The following is a 21,258-nucleotide window of genomic DNA, read 5'->3' on the forward strand; positions in this document are numbered from 1 at the left end:
CCTTATAAACATAGCTGCCTGAGAGAGAGTCTTCAGCAAGTGTTTTAGTGCAAGACACCACCCCTCTGTATCAAGGCACCCCATGATTTGTCTCCTCTTCCCTCAGTCATGGGCGGTCACCCATCACTCCTTAGCCTAGGGAGGCACCAACATTTCAAATGCACAGGGCTGGAACCAGAGGACGGTTGTGGGATCCTCATTCCAGTGTTTCCCACACAGCCTAGTTTAGAGGTGAAAGCCTGCATCTTTCATGCCTGTCTTTGCCCAGCCTTACCTCCCTCCAGTTCTGAGCTACTGCGGGGCACAAAGGAGGAAAAGACAGACATTTTACTGCAACTTCTGTGGCAAGCTGCTGGGGATTGGGAGAAGACAGCAGAGTTTTCAAAAGGGGAAAGCTGAACAGAGTTATTAGGAAGCAGATATGTGGAATAGCTCCTTTTATACCATCTTTGTACACAGATAACAAACAATCAGATTTGCCATAGCCCTATCTAATTCCTTCTGGTATTACTGAGCGTAGCCTGCACAAACCAATTAATTTAGCTTTGAAGATATGCTTTCAACAAAAGAGTATCCATTTTCAGCTGAAGACAATCTAGCACACATAAAATGCTTCATAATTTCAATCTTTTATTCTTGCACAATAGAGGCCAGATTGAATCTCACCAAATAGAAGGAAAAAAAACCCTAAAAGCCCATTAACTTCACGGGAGATGTTAAAAATTACATCATGTAACTGCAATGAGAATCTGCTCTGTAAGTGCTGGGCATCTGGACAAACCTGTTGTACAATGTACATTTTTGATGCCCGTAGTAATAGGAGTGGGTTTTTTGCTAAGTTTTACTAATATGAATAATAACCTCCCTGCTTGCTAACCTAGATTTACCAGCTTCCTCAAACACAACGAAAAACCATGTTGCTGTCCCCAGCAGGAAGGGAATGGATTCAGAGAGACAAAAACCCTGCAGAAAGATTACAGATTAATGGGGAGACTTTAGAGGTTGCAAGTAGCCATAACCTGTTGTGTAAGTACCATTGCTTTCCTGCCTACACCACTTCAAAAATTTCTTCCTGGACCGTTCTCTATGTGGTACTGAAAAAAAAGGATAAAACTAAACAGCATGGAAAGGTCTACATGCATACTGCATAGACAGGTATCAAGGAGTTTTGTTCTTGTTCCATAGCTTCATTTCTTTTTTCCTCAGATACTTAGCGAAACCTTACATGTTATGAGGATGTGATGCCCTCTCTTATAACATGTGAAACACAAAAGGCTCTGTAGTAAAACTGCACCGAACCAGATTGTTAACAAGCTATGTGCTTGCAAAATAAATGTCAGTGTTTCTAATCCAAGTTCCCATGCAAATCTAAGTTTTAAAATCAATCAATCTGTTGGAGGGAGGTGCACAATGTTTGTAACCTTTAAAGATGAATGAATAATTCAGTTGGAACTCTGGCAGATACTCCTGCACGCTGCTGGTAGAGAAGTTTGGGCTGATTTGTATTGATTTGCTTTACACAGCATCTGTCCCTAAAGCTTGGCCAACACCACCTCCAAGCCTTGCTTGTGCAGCAGAGCCCCTGCCGCCACAGCTAGGTATGCACAAATCCTAGGGATAGGTGCACCGCAGAAGCAGTTCTTTGCTGGTACAGCAGCAAAACCCCGAACGACATGAGTCACACCAAGACCAGGTGTCTGTCATCAGGACATCAGACCCATGCTGGGGATTTTGCAAGCAATGTTCTCAGAGTTCTTCGCCCCCTGTCCAATACAGGTATGACTGCAAAACTATGCAATGTGGGCCTGGCCAAATTTCACACTGGCCATCACAAACCCCTAAAGAGTTCATGACAATCCTCAGAAGGATTTGAGCTAAGAAACTGGAAAATGAAATTCTATTTCCCCATTACTAGGTGTTCCTACTTCTACAGAAATATAAATTCTGTATAGAAAACATCTTGCTATTTCATACTGCTTATTAATGGGTTTGTTCCGGAGTTCTGAAATAGAGAATGAAGAACAACTGATTAAAGTGTATCAGAGGGGCCTCTGCGTTTCATGTGTCATACTTCTGCACTACATGGAACAGCTACACATACACATCCCTTCCTTCTCCTATGCCCTTAGCCAGGCCATAATTTGGCCAGGACAGGAGCTTGCTGGAAAGGTAGAGAAAGGACAGGGAAATGGGAGGAAGCAGATGGGAGAAGGTTCCTCTGCATGATCCATACAAGGGGGCTAACTGCGGTTGGAAAAATACATGTTTTTTCAAGGAGATGTGTACCTATATAACCCACTTGTATTTCTATAAAAGCTCAAAAAAATATGTATCTGCAGGCAGCCCTGTTCCTTTCAAACAGGGAAATCCAATACAGAGTTTCAGGCAGAGGCTTTCAGAGAAAATTAAAGAAGAAACACCTGATCAAGAAGTCATTTGCTCCCCCTAAGCCTGCTTTTAAACTGCACTAAAGCTATTATTACACAGGCCTTGTTCGTGAGGTTTTATGTGGAGTACATTTACAATAAGGCTCCTATTTGCTTTCAGCATTGATAACAGACCAGAAGATGACATCCACACCTAGTAAGGAGGTTGACAGAAGGTACTGTTAAAGGCACTTTTTTTTAAAATTAAAGTGAATTACACACATTAAATGTACCAGCTAAACTTAGAGGCTCAGCTACATGACTGAACAGACAACTAAACACAGTCTGAGGAAAAGGAAAATTGAACTTTTTAGCAGAGAGCCAATTCTCCATCTGGCTGTATCTGATGCCAATCCCAAGTATAAATAAATGAAGAGAAAAAGCAGTTAAAGTGGGAAATAGCACCACTACTGCTAAACGGTGTCAAAGAACCCAGTCATGAAAAGTGCCAGAAGAAAAAAATACCAAGGCATACGGCACAGCATGACAGAGCTAGAGCACAAGATGGGGGTTCTGGACAGAGTAGCTAACTGATGCCTCGCATGGCTCTTAACCCTCCTTTGGAGGACATGGGAGATTTACCATGGAAGGTGGAAGTGGCTGACACTGTGAACATCCCTCACCTCCACTTGCCTCTGCTCAGCATGGGTCTAAGGCACAAAAGCAGGGTAATGGAAAAGAGCCCTCTCATTTAGTGCTTCCTACCACTTGTAGAGGTAGCAAAAACCATTGCACAACAATTATTTTCTGGGTATCATAACGCATTCTTGTTTTCATTTGTATAATCTAAGTACATGCTACACAGATACTGCATAGACACACTCTTAGAGATCATGCCTGTTTAAAAAAAAATTAGAAAAAGGGTGAGGATATAAATTATTGAGAGAGAAAAGGAGGAAGCATTCTTGTAAATAATGAATTACACGAATGTATGAATGTGTAGTCAATAGCTTGACCTTAAAATGTCTGAACAGAACCACATGCCATTTTAAAAGCCATGAATAACACAGAATTGGCAAAAGATACAATGCACAATTCCCCATGAATGAGAGCACTTAACTGTACTAATGTTGTATTAATGCTATCTCTGTTAATACTAGCACAAGAACAATCTCCTGCTATGAGCTGATCAATTTACTTTTGCATAAAAGCCCATATATCAGCATATATACAATAGCATACTCCATATACTTGGATGCCCATAGGAATATTACAGTATATTTCTCCAACACAGCTGTATGAGCTTCTGGCAGCCCAAATGTAAGATTTATCTTGCCCAGTGTAAAATACAAATCCAGATCTGGCCAGGGTTAGCAGAGGAATTCAACAATGGGTTCAAAATAGAGATAGGCAGTTCTGTTGGAAAACAGCAATAAACTTTATTTTACATTACCTCATCAACAAATGAATCAAACCTTAACTTTTTGACTTGTGCTGAAACTGGAACTAAAGGAACGCTTAAATCCATGAAGGCAATCCCTGTGAAAATGTCAGAAGTTTTACCTGTGTTCATTAATTCCGTGTATTTTGGAAGTGTAAAAAGCTAGAGCATTACAGCTGCAATGGCTTAAGAGACCTTTCAGACAATGCATACATAAGACCACAAAAGCCCAGAGGGACACCTCTATGTAGGGTCATTCTGTGAAATGAGTGGCTGAGAACTGAACATGTAATAGGATGAAGTATTACTCTCAGCTCAGTTTTTCAATAAAATAGTGATCCACATATCCCAAATGTGGACACTCCTGTGAGGTTTCATCAAGCAAAGGTTCTGAGACATGCGTAGCTCTTGTTCTAATTATTTCCTCTTCTTTTTTGGGGTGTAGAGTGGTGAAGAAGAGGAGAGGCAGAACTCCAAAATAAAGCACATGGTCATGATTGCATCACAACAGAAAGAAAGGGCACTGCACTTTTTGGAAAACGTCTAAGACTTCTAGAGTTTGTGGTATGCTGGAGGGAACAGTTTAAAAAAAAAAAAAAAAAAATCCAACAAACACCACCACCACCACCAAAACCCAAACCAGAGCCATACCACTATTTGGTAGTCAGGCTAGAAACTGCTGAGTAGAAGCAAGGGGTACAGAAGCAGAAATTACAAGCTGAAATCACTTTATACCAAAAGCTTTGTAATAAGAATATTAACAGTTTTTAAATAATTTCAGGACATCTCTTTTTTTTTTTTTTTTTTAAGTATTTAGATCTATGATTTCCACACCAGGACAAATTAATGGTTGATATATGTGATCAAGAGGGCTTAGCATTCAGTGAAGCTGTCAGCCACAACACGTAACAGAGCTCCCCTGTTACTCACAGGCACAGTACCTGTGCAGGCTTTCCTATCCTGCTCTTACCTGCTACAGACCCACAGACTCTTTCTGCCTGAATCTGTCCATCCAGGCCCTTCTCCTTCTAGGATACAACGTGTCACAAATGTTCCAAAAGAGATGAGAGAGATGTTTTCTTTCTAGACAGGGTTCAGACATTATTCTTAACTGTTTTGTTTAACCCTGTCTCAAAACAGGGCCTAGAAAAGATCTAGGCTACATTTATACATACCTTCTGCCACTCTTACCAGTACCAGCAGTGAAACTGCATTTGGGAAGAGCCACAGGTCCCTTTCCATTCCAGCAGGAGCCTGAGGCTGATCACTCTGCCCTGTGCAAGGGCTTCTCTCCCCATGGGCTTGCTAACACGGGCTCTGCCAGTGGTGACTACAGCAATAGCTTTTGCAACAAGAACACCCTCCTCCTATGTCTGGGTACTAATTTAGCAACGGTCACCTTCCAGCTTTGGATGATAAAGCATGGTTACTGCTGAGTAGGGCTGGCTTAACTTCCGTATGAATTGTTCTACATCATATTTCTAACTTTTGACTCAGCTGTCACCATAAAATTTAGCCTTAGCAACAGTAAAGCTGGATATCATTGCCTCTGTGAAAAATGCTTTGAGTTGTTATATTTATGGGGTCATTTATCTTACTAAGAAATGCACTGGCCATCTGGTAAAGGCTGGTCATTTAATGAGTAGCTTCATGCAAAGCTAACATTGTACTGTCCTATTCAGCAAGCAAAGCATGCTTGCTGAATACATTTTCTGATATAAAACCATTACGTTATTGCATGTACTCTCTATCAAAGCAAGGAATCTATTAGAAATACTGACAGACGAGAAATCAGATGGACAGAATTAACCAACTGACAAACGGTGTCCAGATGAATTTTCAATAGAATTACTAAAAAACCCTCCACAATTAACCACCATCTATTCTCTGCTACCACCTTGCCAACTGGTTGTCAAACTTGGTAACACATACTGCTGAAATCCTGACTTGTACATATTAAGAATTAACTTGCTTTTTTCTTTAGTTGTGCAAAGTGAAAAATATTTTCTAACTCTATAAGCAGACATTATATAAATACAATACCCCATGGTACAGTCTTTTAAAATGATGAATTATTATCTTATAGCTTAAAAACAGAGTACATCAAAAGACCTAAAAGAAAATCACAGTAAATGACACCAAGATGTTGTATTTTTACCAAGCATTAGAAGTCCACAGATTTAGAGATAACATTATACTATATATAAAGAACCAAACATATTTAGATATTGGGGAAAAAAAGCAAACATTAATTTTGTCCTATGCTGACATAATGAAATAACTATATATGACCACAGGATTTAGCATGTATAGTTCTAGGTTAATTAATTAGATTAACCTTTAGGGCAATCGTTTTAGAGAAGGAGTCCTCCTACTTCCCTTCTTGCCATGCAACTTTTTAAAGAAGTAATTTAATCTAATCTGAAGCATCGATCTTATTATATTTTCATTTTATGATGCCCAATAGAGTACAGAAGAGGTGGTAAAACATTTTATCCTAAATCAAATGTATGCATTTTTCAACCCAAATTCCAATTAAATATTTGCTGCAAACAGAATTTCTGAAGTATGTGCTTTTAAAATTTACAGATGAACAAAAGTCAAGAGGCCTAAAGTTATTATCAGGTTGCTCTACTTACAGCTTTAACCTTAAAATAATTTAACTTCTAGATTTTTTCATCCAGTTTCCCTGAACTATTTTTAAGCATGTCAATAGGTAGCAGACAAGTCACCTACCTACTCTGAAGATCAAATCATCTTCAATGGGATTCTCTTTTCTTTTGCCAGTGCTGTACATGCTCGCAGGTCTTTTCACAGCTTTCTGCTTCACATGACCACTGCCAGGAGATTTAACACGCCTCTTAACCCCTTCAGTGGTAGGGGACACATCTGCTGATCTGACCACTTTAAGTTTGAATGGGCTGCCCTTGATATGTTGATCATAAAGTCTCAGTGACAAAGTGAAGTCCCCTTCTTTCTGAACAGTATACAAAAATTCGTAAGTGCCATTTTTATTGTCAAGTATTTCTCCGTCTGCTACACTCCCATCAGGTGTGCTCAGTTCAGCAGTGAGGTAAGCATTCCCAGATTTACAGAGCTCCCCATCTTTGTCCTTAGTTGTGATGGTAACGGACATGGGCTGTCCGATCACTGTCTGCCTCAGTCCCTCACCTGTGGCAACTGTTTCAGAGGCAACAGCATTGGTGGTTAAAATAGTACCCAAATTGTGAATGGACTTCTTCAGGCCTTCTGTTTCCACTATGAAGTCCAACTGATCATTTTCACGGGGCTGCAGTGGGAAGTCCCGCTCGGCCAGTTCATTCAGCTTGTCGCTCATTTGCTTCTTCACCAGCAGAACTTCCGTTTCAGTGCCGTGGTTGAGGGCTTGGGCTGTAAAGTTGCTGCAACTTTTAATGCTTTCTTGTCCTTCGAGTAAGGTATCCAGCTGTGTCTGTAGGACCTGTGTGCATTACCAAACACCAGAGATTAGCATCTTGTTATAAGAACTATCATAGCAAGATGTAGCATGCTTTATATCTGAAGGCCTTTGTAGAAAGCAAATTTATAGTGCTTTATTTTAGAGTTTATTGTAAAGTTTCATTGTAGAAAAAGTACCACACTGATCCCCTACATGTTCTTGGAATATCATGCTGCAATGCAAAAAACGTACCCTGTTTTGGGTCTTCAAGGCTTCACAGATACACTGTCACACTAGACTGAATTATTGCCCCACCTGTCTGTCTTGTCTTTTTTTTTTTTTTTTAAAAACCCCAAATGTAGAAGCTTGAACCGTGCTCCATCTAACTCTCAGCAGTCACAGTTAATGAGGTAGTTACTGGGAATTGAGCTGTGTGTGCAGAGATAGAAATATTTTGGAGTCATCAGGCCCGTTAATAAGGGAGGCTGCAAGAAACTTTTTGAAACTATTTCTTCAGAGCCAAGGGAAACCTTGGGTTACTCATCTATGGAGATGGACAAGAAGGCACTCTCAAGATCTATACATCCATCCTAAGGAAAAGTGTGATTCCTGATCTAAGTAAGTGAAGAAAGGAAAGGTCTCCCCAGCAGAAGCGGGTAAGTCATTTCTGCAGTTTCAGCAGGCAGGAAAGCAAAACGTAAAGGATGGGTTGTGGTTATTGGGAAGAGTTGGGTTGAGTAGCCTGAAATTTTGGTGGGCAGCAAGTAGCTACTCTATATTTAAGACTGAGAAAGAGCTTTTATTATAGGCTCAGTTCTGGCCCTTAGTCTAAAATCCTTAAAACAGTATTGACCTCAAAATTGTTAGGTGTGGGCTGGGAACAAGGCAAAAAATTTTTTTAAGCCAGTTTTGCAATGAATTGGAAAAAGGATCCCTGAATTATAACAACCTAGCAGAGAAATTCATGACAGTCAGGAAAGCCCAAACATTCTAGCTACCCCCCACACTCTCCACTGATGAAATCCCCAAACCAAAGTATCCAGTCACACATGTGGTATGTTTTTCCTACAGAGAAGAACTAGGGCACAGACATTACTGTGGATCAGAGAAGTTATTTTGTTGACCATCACTGTAAAGTAAATATTTTTGAAACATTTAAATTGATGTTAAAGTAAACTTAGAGACTGGGTGTATTTATTGCTATGAGATACTCTTCCCTTGCTGAGACACACCATGTAATGACATTGCATTCTAAGGGCATTTTTCTTCTGAATTTTACAAAGCTATCTGCTTTTCACCCACAGGCTAAAATCCAGGCTGATGAGTTACTGATACAGGAAAGTGATAACAAAATCTTTTGCAAGCAAAACAGAATGAACAAATTTCAAGCCTACACTGAAATTTCAAGTTATCTTCTAGGCATCTATAAACCCCTCGGGATTCAATACAAGGCATTTCTAATCTGCCTTGTTTTTATTCAATTTAAGTAGTTAAACAGATAGCACAGCTAATAAAGTCCCAGGATGACAAAATCCCATATGCTTGGGATAACAAACCACAAACTGAGGAGGAAGACAATTTGCAGCTATGTTTTAAATGATGGAAAATATTAAATCCTACCATAACTAATACTCAAAATGTGTTTAGAGTATTTTACAGAAGGCCTCTTTCAGTCCATTGGACAACTGAAACTGAATCACCAACTTCCTTTTAGTAAAATGTAGCCCTTTCATTTTTTCATTTTTGCAAAGTACATGATCGGAATGATGGAATATTTGGGTTTGAATTCTTTTGCAGGACTACTATTCATGCAAAAGTAAAATCCAATTCCAATCACTCTTTTTTATACAAACAAGGGAGGTGCCTCTTTTACCACTTATGTGCAGCTTTGTAAAAATGTGGTTCTTTAACACCCAAAACAGTTTTTAAACTATTTTAAATACCTTTAAACAACAATAAAATAATTTAACACCATATTCCATCTTGTGTGAACTTTGTACACACCCTGAGTATATTTACTTGCTAAGAAAATAAATTTTGACATCTTGGATATGTTTAGATGAACCTGGGATCTAAGCCCAAATTTTTGATGCTAAAAGCTCCTCAGCTGCTGCTTAGCTCTGGAGATGACTATGTTCTGTGCCCCAAAGGGTTTTGGGCTCCCTGTGTTCCTGAAAGTACACATCTTGTGCACGTATTAGAACTCTTCCATTTTCACAGGCCCAGCAGTTCAGTACCTTCCTAATGATCAAGCCTGTTCCAGATCTAGGAATGCAGCATTCCTCCGCTTCAGACATCTGGAGATGCTCAAGCTGCTCAGTAATCACAGAGAATGCCCAAAGATGCCAATATTATCAGGCATTCTTGAAACTCCAGTTGTTGATGCTACTTTCTTTTAAAGGCTACTTTGAGGGAAGAGATCTTTTATATAAAACAGACAACTGATGCTCAGGAAGACAAGGACTAAATTCTTTCATTTGCCTGATTCAGACTTACTAATCCTCAACAAAACCCCACCCACCAGGCTACAGGCTTGTATTTGTAAAAGCACAGATTTCTGTTTTCTTCCTCTGAAGCTTAGTCTACAATACAGGGGGAAAACCGCAGGATTCAATCATCCAGATAGGAAGTAGAAGAGCGAATACAGCTCTGGAATCTTCCTCTCTGTGCTTCCCTGAAAAAGTAAGTGAGACGTCCCTGCAATCTTTATGTGTTACAACCAGTGATATCTAACATGAAATATGTTACCAGGCATTTGAAAGGAAAACAGTGCTTTAAAGCAAAACAGTAAGCCTTGCTCAGTTCTTCAGGAGAAATTGGTCTGTATCTTGTTGGGGGGGTTCATAGGATTGCAGCCCAAGGATTTCAGACTTTCCTTTTGTATTCCCTTATTGTCATCCGCGCATCAGCATGTTGGCTTTAAGCAGATGCCTGCTTAATGTGTTGGCCATTTTAGATCCTCACAGGCCATGCACAAAGGGCTACCTGCCCATACACGGTGTGGATTCCATTTATAATGCTGGGCACACACAAGCAAGGCTCTGCAGCGCTTGATTTCAGGAAAACAAAATTCTCCTCTGGATCTCAGACACAACTTGTCAAACTGGTGTCCTGCACCATTTGTAAAAACTGGCTGATTAAATTAATAGCTTTTCACTGAAACAAAACATGCATCTTACTTTGTGTTTAAGGCCATAATTCACTTCCAGTTCCATAAGCAGCACACTCTTTCGCACATTTAAAGTCTTCTGGAGTTCATCAAAAGTGGAATGAATGTCATCTACAATGCTAGCCTTTTGGTTGGTTAACTGGTGTATGATTTCAGATATAAAATGAAGTGCTGAGTCGATCTCTGGAAGCCTGAGGGAGGGATTAAATTACAAAGATTGCTGTTTCAAAAGTCATTAAACATTGGCCCTTGCCCTGATATCTTTTGAAGAAACAATCTCATCAGCAGGCTGTCTTTAAACTCAGTCATTTCCCAGAAGTAAGTTCATTCTTTTTATAACCACATAGTGGTTTTTGTCTGATAAAATAAGGCTAAGCCAGGGCCCTCCCTTGTGGAAATCCATTGACTTTAGGCATTTCAAACAATGAGGCCTTGGATCCTCTGTCCTTTATGCAAATGTATCTACTCAGGAAGGTATAACTAGATCTACCACGCTTTTTCTTTTTTTTAGCCTTTCTGCCACCGTAGTGTTTGTACTAGTCTTTTAAGCATCCAGTATTATTTATTTATCATGAAATTAATGACTGGCTAGTACTTTTCACCTTAACATTTTATGCCCCTTCTTTGGAGGACACTTGCAATTCTAATGGCCTCTGTTTTGTGAAAGACAGATAGGAATCTTTTGCTCTTTCCTCTAATCCCTCAGTGCATCACACTCAATGGATTTTTTTCTTTATGCTAGCCTCACTATCCCTGTTTTCTAGGTAAAGGTCCATGGCACCACCACATTAAAACATCTACCCAAGGTAATACAGGAAGCCAGTGGTAGAACTGAAAAAGGAAAATAATCAGTGGAGTCTCCATACCTTTTGTTGACAGCATCCAACTGGACTTGGAGGGAAGCCTTGTGCTGCTCTACCACATCCTTGAGTGGTACCGTGGGATGCTCTGCGTGTTCTCCCTCTGTACACTCCCGGCACATGGCTGTCTCACAGGACTGGCAGTAAAACTCCATCACCTGGAAAAGTGCACAACTCTAAATTCAAACATGGCAGCAGTAACATCACTCAAAGCACATCTTACTGGGTCTTGACCTCATGTTATTATCCAAGCTCTGAGACAAAGTTTCTCCTTTCTTAGACACCAACAATTTACCGTCTAAAAGATCGCTGTTAGTCTTATATATTTCATATCAAAATGCTGGTTTAAATGCATTTTATTCTATCAGAATGTGTTGGAACAGCAGCCTGGGAAACAGAATGCTGGACTTCAAGGCTGGCCCTAACATCATCTTTACACTGTGTAATAGTAAGTTTTGCTGTCTCTCTCAACTAGTCCATGAAACAACTCAAACAACAGGGCATTTGAGTCCCCTCACTGACTCAATCCTTAGTCTCCCCAGAGAGTCTGCCAAAGGAAGTGTAAACTTAGGCTGTTTTTCATAACAGGGCCACCCGCAGAACATGAACTCGATGGAGCTCACCAAACAGCATGTTTATTTGCTAGAGAAAAGCACCCTAAATGAACCAACGTGCTGCAGGGAAAAATCTCCATATCCCATTACTAATCCCTTAAAACCATCAAAACCTCATATCTGAGATTATAATGAGAGTGCTGATCTACACTTGAAAGAGGAGGAGATTGTTTCAACCTGTTATATACCCAGTAAGATGCTGTCTGGAGATAAAAAAAGATCTTTACATGTAATAAATACCCCAAATTCTGAATATATTCATGAAGGGAAAGAAACAGAAAAGTGCTGTGCCCAAAATCATATGTTAGTCAAAACGATGCACATATATGCAAATTCAGCATGAGACTTTCTTTTACAGCTAGAAAGTCCTTGAGCACAAAGCATTTTAGGCTTATTAAAAGTATATATAAGGAAACTCACAGTATATGCTTCAAAGCAAGACATTGGCAGCTCTCTTGCATTCAGAACATAGCATCAGAATCTTGAATAACTCGGCTGATGCTTCTGGCCCTCAGATCTCTCGCACAAAGACAATTGTGCTGGAGATGTTGGCTGACAACAAGATGGTTATGTAGAACCAGCTGTTTTCAGGTGAGCAGAGGGACCTGTAACAGCACCGTGCAAAGTAGCTGGCTGCTCCAAGACATCTTGAAAATTAGGAGGGGGAAGTAAGAACCATGATTTGCATGTGGCTATTAGCATTAATAGGGATTTTCCTCTGATAAGCTCCTTTCCCTCTTATTCCCATTCTTCCCTCTTATCTCAATTCACAAGATATGGGATTCACATGGAATGAGGGTTTAGTCATTTGTTGGCCATTCGTGTAAGCCACTTTAGAGAAAATTTAAAAGCTGCTCCAAATAAACTGTGTGAGATCAAATCGATCAGCAAGAAAAAAACAAGAGACCTTCTAAACAATGACAACCCCCATCAACACTACTCCAGTCACTGTGAATTTAGCAGTCTTACAGTACTAGATCCTCCGAGGCCTGACAGTTACTTTGGTAGGCACTAAGATGTGATGCAGTCTTACAGGGCATAGAGGAAATGAGTTAAACAGAGTTTAGGATTTAAATTATTTTCAAAGGCTTCAAAAATTTGCAACCAGAAACAACCAAAAGGAACAGTATTTTATTAGGAAACTCTTAAATCATTTTATATGGTCAAAAAATCTCATTTCTTTTGAATGAGTGTCAAAAGTTCATCTTTCTGCCTCTTCATAATTTAATGCTTAGCTTCAAGATATTTTAACAAGTCTTTTACTTATTCGATATTTTTATCTTTGGATACAATGATTAGAATAATTTAATATTTCTGTTTCCTATTGAACACCTTATAATAAACATCATTATATTTGCAGCAACATATATAAGAAAGGAAGCATCTCATTGGCGTATTAAAGTTTAGCCTAATCAACTTTCTTCCTCTTTATTCAAGCACCAGAGAATCACATAAGCTAGAATGGTAGTAACAAGCAGACTACAAAGTCCTAACGCGTATGTCTGCACAGAAAAAGTCTTCTTTGCCTCAGTCAAATTCAAAGTGTTTTGAGTGAAGCAGCTTTCATTTCCCATTAAAATCTCTGGATTGTGCCATAGCTGAAGGAGAAAGAAAACCTAATATTAATACAATTCAGGCTTCAAGTGCCTAGATAAGCTGATTTCCTAAGATCTTGTCTAGCATTTCTTAATCAAGGAAGATTAATTTTAACTACAGACAGACATGTATTACTGGCTTTTCCTCTCTTCTCTTTATGCCCAACATGGGCATCACATTTTGTGACATTCCCAGTGTCATGGTTTAACCCCAGCCAGCAACTAAGCACCACGCAGCCACTCTATCACTCCCCTCCTCAGCTGGACAGGGGAGAAAAAATATAACAAAAGGCTCGTGGGTCGAGATAAGGACAGGGAGAGATCACTCACCAGTTACTGTCACAGGCAAAACAGACTCGACTTGGGGAAATTTAACTTAATTTATTGCCAATCAAACCAGAGTATGGTAATGAGAAATAAAACCAAATCTTAAAACACCTTTCCCCCACACCTCCCTTCTTCCCAGGCACAGCTTCACTCCCGAATTCTCTACCTAGCCCCTCCAGCGTCACAGGGGGACAGATAATGGGGGTTACGGTCAGTTCATCACACGTCTCTACCGCTCCTTCCTCCTCAGGGGGAGGACTCCGCACACTCTTCCCCTGCTCCAGCGTGGGGTCCCTCCCACTGGAGTCAGCCCTTCACGAACTTCTCCAACGTGGGTCCTTCCCGTGGGCTGCAGTCCTTCAGGCACAGACTGCTCCAGCATGTTGGGTCCCCCGTGGGGTCACAAGTCCTGCCAGAAAACCTGCTCTAGCGTAGGCTCCTCTCTCCATGGGTCCACAGGTTCTGCCAGGAGCCTGCTCCACCACGGGCTTCCCACGGGGTCACAGCCTCCTTCGGGTACCCACCTGCTCCAGCGTGGGGTCCTCCACAGGCTGCAGGTGGGTATCTGCTCCACCGTGGACCTCCATGGGCTGCAGGGGGACAGCCTGCCTCACCATGGTCTTCACCACGGGCTGCAGGGCAATCTCTGCTCCGGTGCCTGGAGCACCTCCTCCCCCTCCTTCTTCACTGACCTGGGGGTCTGCAGGGTTGTTTCTCTCACATGTTCTCACTCCTCTCTCTGGCTGCTGTTTCTGTGTGTCGCGCAACTTTTTTTCCTTCTTAAATATGTTATCACAGAGGTGCTACCACTATAGCTGATGGGCTCGGCCTTGGCTGGTGGCAGGTCCGACTTGGAGCCAGCTGGCATTGGCTCTGTCAGACACAGGGGAAGCTTCTAGCAGCTTCTGATAGAAGCCACCCCTGTAACCCCCCCCCACTACCAAAACCCTGCCATGCAAACCCAACACACCCAGAAAGCTTTTCAGGATAAAGGTTTGCTTTACAAAACATCTCCGAAAAAAACATTTGCCTGAACCCCTCTTTTCCAAATTGAAGAGAGCTCTTGGGCAGGATATACTATGGCATCCAACCCTGGCTTCAGCTGTATTTCCACTGAAGTCAACAAGAAGATTCCCATCAGCTGTAATGAACGGTGAATTAATACCCACTGTTTCTGAAATCCCATCCACTAACTCCCACCTTAAACCAGATCAGCATATTTCAGCAGAGTGATCTAATTAAAGACCCATGCATATCTTCACTACTGTAATTTAACTGAATTTACAGAAACTTTTTAATTTGTATAATCAAGGATGCAGGTACTTCTGAAACAGATTTCGCAAAGCCAAAGCACGCTAATTCCAGCCCTTCAAAGTTCAGGTCTCCAGAAAAAGGCTCTCACCCATCACAAGCTCCCCTTCTCTAAAATCATATTTGAATAATCACATTGTTCATCCTCTGGTTTCTATTTGTTTGAATTAAAAGAGCAGTTCAGAGAAAAAGGATGAGTCTGCTCTTTGCCAGCCTCCTTCCTCATCTCACACACATGCTTAATTTCTCTGTCCCAGGGCTAGTGCATACCTTAGCTTTGTATGTGTTGGCTTTTAGAGGAATCTAAGTTTGGATTACTTGAGGGCACTTCCCAGATATCTGGTAAAATTTAGAATGTGGGGTTTTGTTCTCCCCAGTCATAGCTTTTGCCTTACCCATGCAGTAAACCTGAAAGCTTTAAGCAAATTTTTTAAAAAGTTTTGTAAGATTGTCATGACTTAAACATGCTTACATACAAGTGAACCGCTCAAATCCCTTGTATGACTTTCCAATTCAGTCAGATATGATTGTATCAGTCACACTATTGCTTCCTAACTGTATTACATGTTCCTTGTGAGGCAGAACAAAATTACGCTAGCAGTGAGCTCAGTTTTGTAGTTATAAGGCTCATGAAGAGTCTAACCCTGACATTCTGAGTTTTTTTATTTAGCCTCAGTGACACACTGAATATTGCAGAGTACAGAAGAAATTAGATTACACTTTAATGGGATACACGAGTAAGTGACATGGTGGGAAGTAGAGAGGTGAGGAGAAAAAACAGGTTTAAAAAGTATGTTATGAAGTCACTTCATCAGAATATCAAGGATAGGTGCTTTTTTATTTTTCTAAAAGAAGTATACAGGCAGTAAGCAACACCTGCACAAGTTCAGGAAATGTTTTTCTAGACAAGATCTTATACCTGTCAAGTTGCCAAGCTATTCTGTGATCTTTTGAGAAAAAGCTAGTCAAAGATAAGGCATGCTCTCTTGTTACATGCATTTAATTTAATATTGGGTAGGCTCTCCTGTTATACTCTTGTGCTGGTTTTGGCAGGGATAGAGTTAGTTTTCTTCATAGTAGCTGGTATGGGGCTAAGTTTTGGATTTGTGCTGAAAACAGTGTTGATAATGCTGAGATGTTTTAGTTATTGCTGAGCAGTGCTTACACAGAGCCAAGGCCTTTTCTGCTTCTCACCCCACACCACCAGTGAGGAGGCTGGGGGTGCACAAGAAGTTGGGAGGGGACACAGCTGGGACAGCTGACCCCAACTGACCCAAGGGATGTCCCAGACCATATGACATCATGCTCAGCAGATAAAGCTGGGGGAAGAAGGAGGAAGGGGGGGACGTTCGGAGTGATGGCGTTTGTCTTCCCAAGTAACGGTTACGTGTGATGGAGCCCTGCTTTCCTGGAGATGGCTGAACACCTGCCTGCTGATGGGAAGTGATGAATGAATTCCTTGTTTTGCTTTGCCTCTGTGCATGGCTTTTGCTTTACCTATTAAACTGTCTTTATCTCAGCCCACGAGTTTTCTCACTTTTACCCTTCTGATTCTCTCCCCCGTTGCACTGTGAGGGAGGTGAGAGGTGAGTGAGCAGCTGTGTGGGGCTTAGCTGCTGGCTGGGGTTAAACCATGACAACTCTATAGGCAGAAAATACATTGCACCTGTAAAAGCATGGATCCTAGACTCTGGGCTGACCTTCATTTCAAATTCAAATAAAACTCAAGCATGGACTTTTCAGGATGGGTGACTGCAAAGAGGCTACACCACTCATTACATATTATGAAGTAATGGACCTGGAATTTCACAGCCTTCCCTGTCCTGGCTGTGTACCTGCCCCTAAGCGATTGTAGATCAATGTTTCCAAACCAGGATGCTTATATCCAACAAGAGCTGCAGGTGTTTAGCAGCTGAGAATAAAGCCAATCTTATTTTAATGTGTAGGTAGAAGATAAGAATCTTGTGTTAGGTTCAAAAGTTCCATAACAGATGTGCCCTATTGCCCCGATTTAACAAGAACATATATTTTTGCTCTGTGTTGGGTGAATATGAGGAAGCATTTGTTTATAGTTCAAGCACAGGAAACCATCTCTCATGTTAAGATACTACAAGCTAAGTTTCTTTTTTCGTAAGAACACACACAACAAAGATGCCACAACAGAGAATGAGAGGATGTGCACAGAAGGAATAGGATACACACACACATGTGGAAAATGTAAGTGGTGGGAATAAGAGACCAACTAGAAGGGAAACTATCTAATCTACATGGCCTGAGGGAGGCTAAGTTTCTAGCAGACAGGCAAGCCAATGAGAAAGTATCTGCCCATCAGTTTCTATCTGATTTTAATCAGAGACGTTTAAATCCAGCATGGCTGGAAAGATTGAAAAAACTTGTTTAAACAGAAACTTACTTCCAAGCTAATACAAAGAAAATCTGGTAATATTTAAATGAAATATACTTGATGCAAATTTTTCCCTTGATAGTAAAAATACAATGGGTCTGACCCTACCCCAAGCAATACGTAAAAAAATAATGGACAGAGGATTCAATGCAGAATGACTGCTGGCTCTGTGAAGGCATTCTCCTCCAGCTACCACCTCAATACTCCCTCACTCCCTGAAGCCCCCAGCAAAGGTGCTAGCAGCCAGGCACTTGCCACACAGTGCCCTCATGCTGGGTACACATGAAGCCAGCAAAAGCCCATTTCCTCAGTCAGGCCTAAAGTGCCCAGAACCTTGCCCTGCACACCCTGCACTTCAGCCAGACACACCTGGCCAGCCTCAAACAGGTGAACCCAAAGCTTATCTCAGCTCCTCCCATCACAAGGACTAATGTGTGCACTTTAGCTTTTAATTTCCTAGCTCCACAAAGCTTTAAATTGGAGTCATCCTCAGGCCGTCCCCAACCCTCCCAGATACTTACTGAAGCAAGAATATATTCCCGTCACACACTACTCAGCATCCTAAAAGGCATGGTGTGTTTCAAGGCAAGCCAAGTAAGTTTGGTTTAGAGGACTTGCAAATCCACCTTTCCCTAGAAAGGAATTCTCAGAGAGGTACAAGGTGACATATTTTTAATTGCAGGCAAACCAGTTTTTTCTAAGCACACCCAAAGAATCATCAGCTGATAATGTAAAATGCAAAACAAGTAACATCTTCATTTTGACTTTTTTCTGCATTTCATAATCAAATGGCTCCTATCACGATTGCTATGTCAGAAAAGAACTATGATCCATTTTAAGGAGAGCCAATAAAATGCAAATAAAAACTAGGAATGTATTAATCAGTAACCACTACACACACATAGGTATAGTACACATTAAAGAAGTTACAACAGTTACTCATTAATCAGAGCATCCACCTAATTCCAGGAGGTCAGTAAAGGAAGGGGAACTGAGCTGTTCCCCTCTAAGAGTTCACTACCTATCAACTGAATTACTCCTATATAACCGATATACCTAAACTGAGTACCAAATAAAACAGTCCCCAGAAAGTTGTCTTAAAATACCGGCAATATTTCTTGGCTTGCATAGAAGCACAGCATTCAGTTTGCAACACAGCATCGCTCAGCTTTTACAACACAGAATCGCTTAGCTTTGCAACGTGGTCTACTTACATGTTTGCATATGCCTGGCTATGAGACAGGAGCTCATATGCCTACCATGAAGCCACACAGGTTAACACTGAAAATTGTGAAGTAAGCAGAGTTAGAGCTGTTCTTATAATAATCTGGGAATACTTACTCATTTGGGGGTACTTGCCAATGAATACACTGATATGATTTGAGGGTGTATGTGGGGGGATGCTGGGCAAAAAGTAGGTGGAGGAAAAAAACAAAGCAGCCTTCAAGGACTGATATATGAGATGCACAAAACACTGCAGATAAACAGAAGCTGTCTGTTTCTAGCCTGTGTACCCTGAGCACCCAAAGCACCCTGAACTAGGACACCCTTTTATTTGGCTGCATGTTAATATGCTCACATAGCTTTTAGTACTACCTCAGTGTGCAGGTCAGTTAAGCTTAGAAGATCCCTGCCACATACTGCCTAAACAAGCACACAGGTTCCCATGGCAATAGTTGATTCTACAAGCAAGAGCTATGGAAACCCATCTCAAAGAGGCAAATGCACAAGGTTCAGTGCTTGCAGGACAACAGTTTTGACCAAATGTGCTAAAAGACAGTATCATCCAAGATGATTGGTAAGATGAAATAATATCCTGACTACTTTAAGATGCCCCACTAAGTCCATCTGAGTTAATTTTAAGAATCACTTGGTTTTTATTGACATATTATAAAATCAAAGAACTAGTGTGATTCCAATTCCCCCACTATTTTTTAGAACAAAATATCCATGACAAACCAGACCAGTCAGTACGTATCTGTACCTGTACATACCACAGGAGTTCACCTCACTTACATTTCCATCATGATTGGGGCAGGAAAGCGGTTTGCCCGCAGCAACAGCGGTGACAGTCTCCAAGATGGAGGACTCTTCAATGCTGTTGTCTGGCGTTCGTTGCAGGACATCCATCAGGTTGGTGATAAAGAAGTTGTTCTGGAGTGCAGAAACCCCTTTCTCTGGCAGAATGGAGGTCTGGCGGCACACGGGGCAAGAAAGGGTTAAGCTATGGGCTGGAATGTAATTCTGTAAGCACCTATGAGGAAGGGAGGTAGAAGGGGAGAGAGAGGCAAAGTATCATCAAAGAGGAAGAAAACTCCCTTCAGTTTAAGAAGTGGTTTGAAATAGTGCTACCCCTACTTATAAAAGGAAAGGTACACCACCAGGCTTCAAAAGTAAAAGTGGTTATGGGGATTTTTTTTCCTTTAAACCTTTTTTCCTCTGCCACATGAAAAAAGGTTCAATAAGCTGACATCATTATGAGAGTTATGTGCCTTTCTTTGAGATATTTGTGCAGAGAGGATCCATGCTTCCAGACATCTACTGCATCCTGCTCACAGCACAGTAAAAATGATAAACTATCAGATAAAGTTTGACAGACATGAAGTTATTGCATCAAGTATTTGAGCCTGTGTCTTTAATGGACTAACCGGTGGTTGACCCTTGCCTTTCCAATAGAATCTCCTTTATTAACTTGTATTTCTGGGTTTCGTGTTTCAGAGCTAAAACCTGGTCCCAATGAAACCAATGGAAATTTTTCCATGTATTTCAATTAGGAAAGTTATTTGGCAGTTAGCCAGAGTCAACAGAGCTCTCTTTATTACATAGAGAAGCATGTCCTAGGTTATCACAGTTTATGTTAAGGGGAGTTTGGGAGGAGATTTTTGTTTGTTTATGTTTGATTTGGCGAGGGGGGGGAGTTGTTGTGGTTTTTTTAGAAAAAGTAAATTTCACAGAATATAAATCTGACACAAAAATTCTATGATCAACAACGTGCAGCAGACTGGCCTAGGTGACAGTTAGTGCCACTTTTGGCCTTGAAAACCAAGTTAACAGCTGCTGGGAATGCAACATCCAACTGCAACTGGCAATTCAGTATAGTCCTGTAAGCACAGAAAGCTTTGCAGAATGCAGTTCTAAAGGGGAGCGGTGCTACACCAAATTCCTCATGAGATGCCAACCAAGAAAGTGTGACCTTGCACAGCTACGCAGCTCTTATCCACTTCCAAGGGCTTTCCTTCCACCACTCTTCATCATCCCTTGGCAGCTCTCCTCCTGACCCCCCAGTAACGGCTCTGTGAAAGGACAGCTTAGGCTTTGCACATCAGCAGTACACTGGAAGAGTTCTTCCAGCCTCTCTCCATAACCAGATCAGCGTAAGAGGATTACAGCGAAAACCAGAAGCTGACCTTAGGATTTACACATGAACTGAAGTCAAGAAACTTAAGACATGGTGGTGAAAATCTTGACTTCACTGACTTCAGTGAGAGTTTCACTGCTGACTTCAGTAAAGTTGGGGTTTCCTATTATTCTACAAAAGACCAGTTCATCTGACACACTCAGAGATCCACAATTTTTCTTGCACCCTGTGCAAAATGAGATATGCACACTACAAGTCTGACTAAGAGGTGGAAATCTCGTGAACTAAATGTTCACCAAAATACCATTTATTAAAATTCTCCTGCCATTCAATATATAATCCAAAGAGATGCATCCCATCATCAGAAAAAGAACTCGAACCAATAATTCTTCAGC

General features: G+C 41.0%; 1 protein-coding gene across 15 annotated transcripts in view; it reads right to left on the bottom strand.

The window, feature by feature from the left end:
• The window catches only part of TRIM2 (tripartite motif containing 2), a 117,788-nt gene that overhangs the window by 19,512 nt on the left and 77,018 nt on the right, over positions 1 to 21,258 (bottom strand). For 14 of the 15 annotated variants that reach the window (XM_030010531.2, XM_030010580.2, XM_030010571.2 and 11 more), the window contains 4 exons: positions 19,522 to 19,759; positions 11,261 to 11,412; positions 10,405 to 10,585; positions 6,544 to 7,267 (listed from right to left, as the gene is read on the bottom strand). In XM_030010531.2, coding sequence (XP_029866391.1) covers positions 6,544 to 7,267; positions 10,405 to 10,585; positions 11,261 to 11,412; positions 19,522 to 19,759 — 1,295 coding nt within the window. Of the gene's footprint in view, positions 1 to 6,543; positions 7,268 to 10,404; positions 10,586 to 11,260; positions 11,413 to 18,719; positions 18,787 to 19,521; positions 19,760 to 21,258 lie in introns of those variants that run through there. The other variant, XM_030010611.1, reaches the window with a different exon arrangement.

The sequence above is a fragment of the Aquila chrysaetos genome, chromosome 1 (assembly GCF_900496995.4).
Source record: "Aquila chrysaetos chrysaetos chromosome 1, bAquChr1.4, whole genome shotgun sequence".
Classification (NCBI taxonomy): Eukaryota; Metazoa; Chordata; class Aves; order Accipitriformes; family Accipitridae; genus Aquila; species Aquila chrysaetos.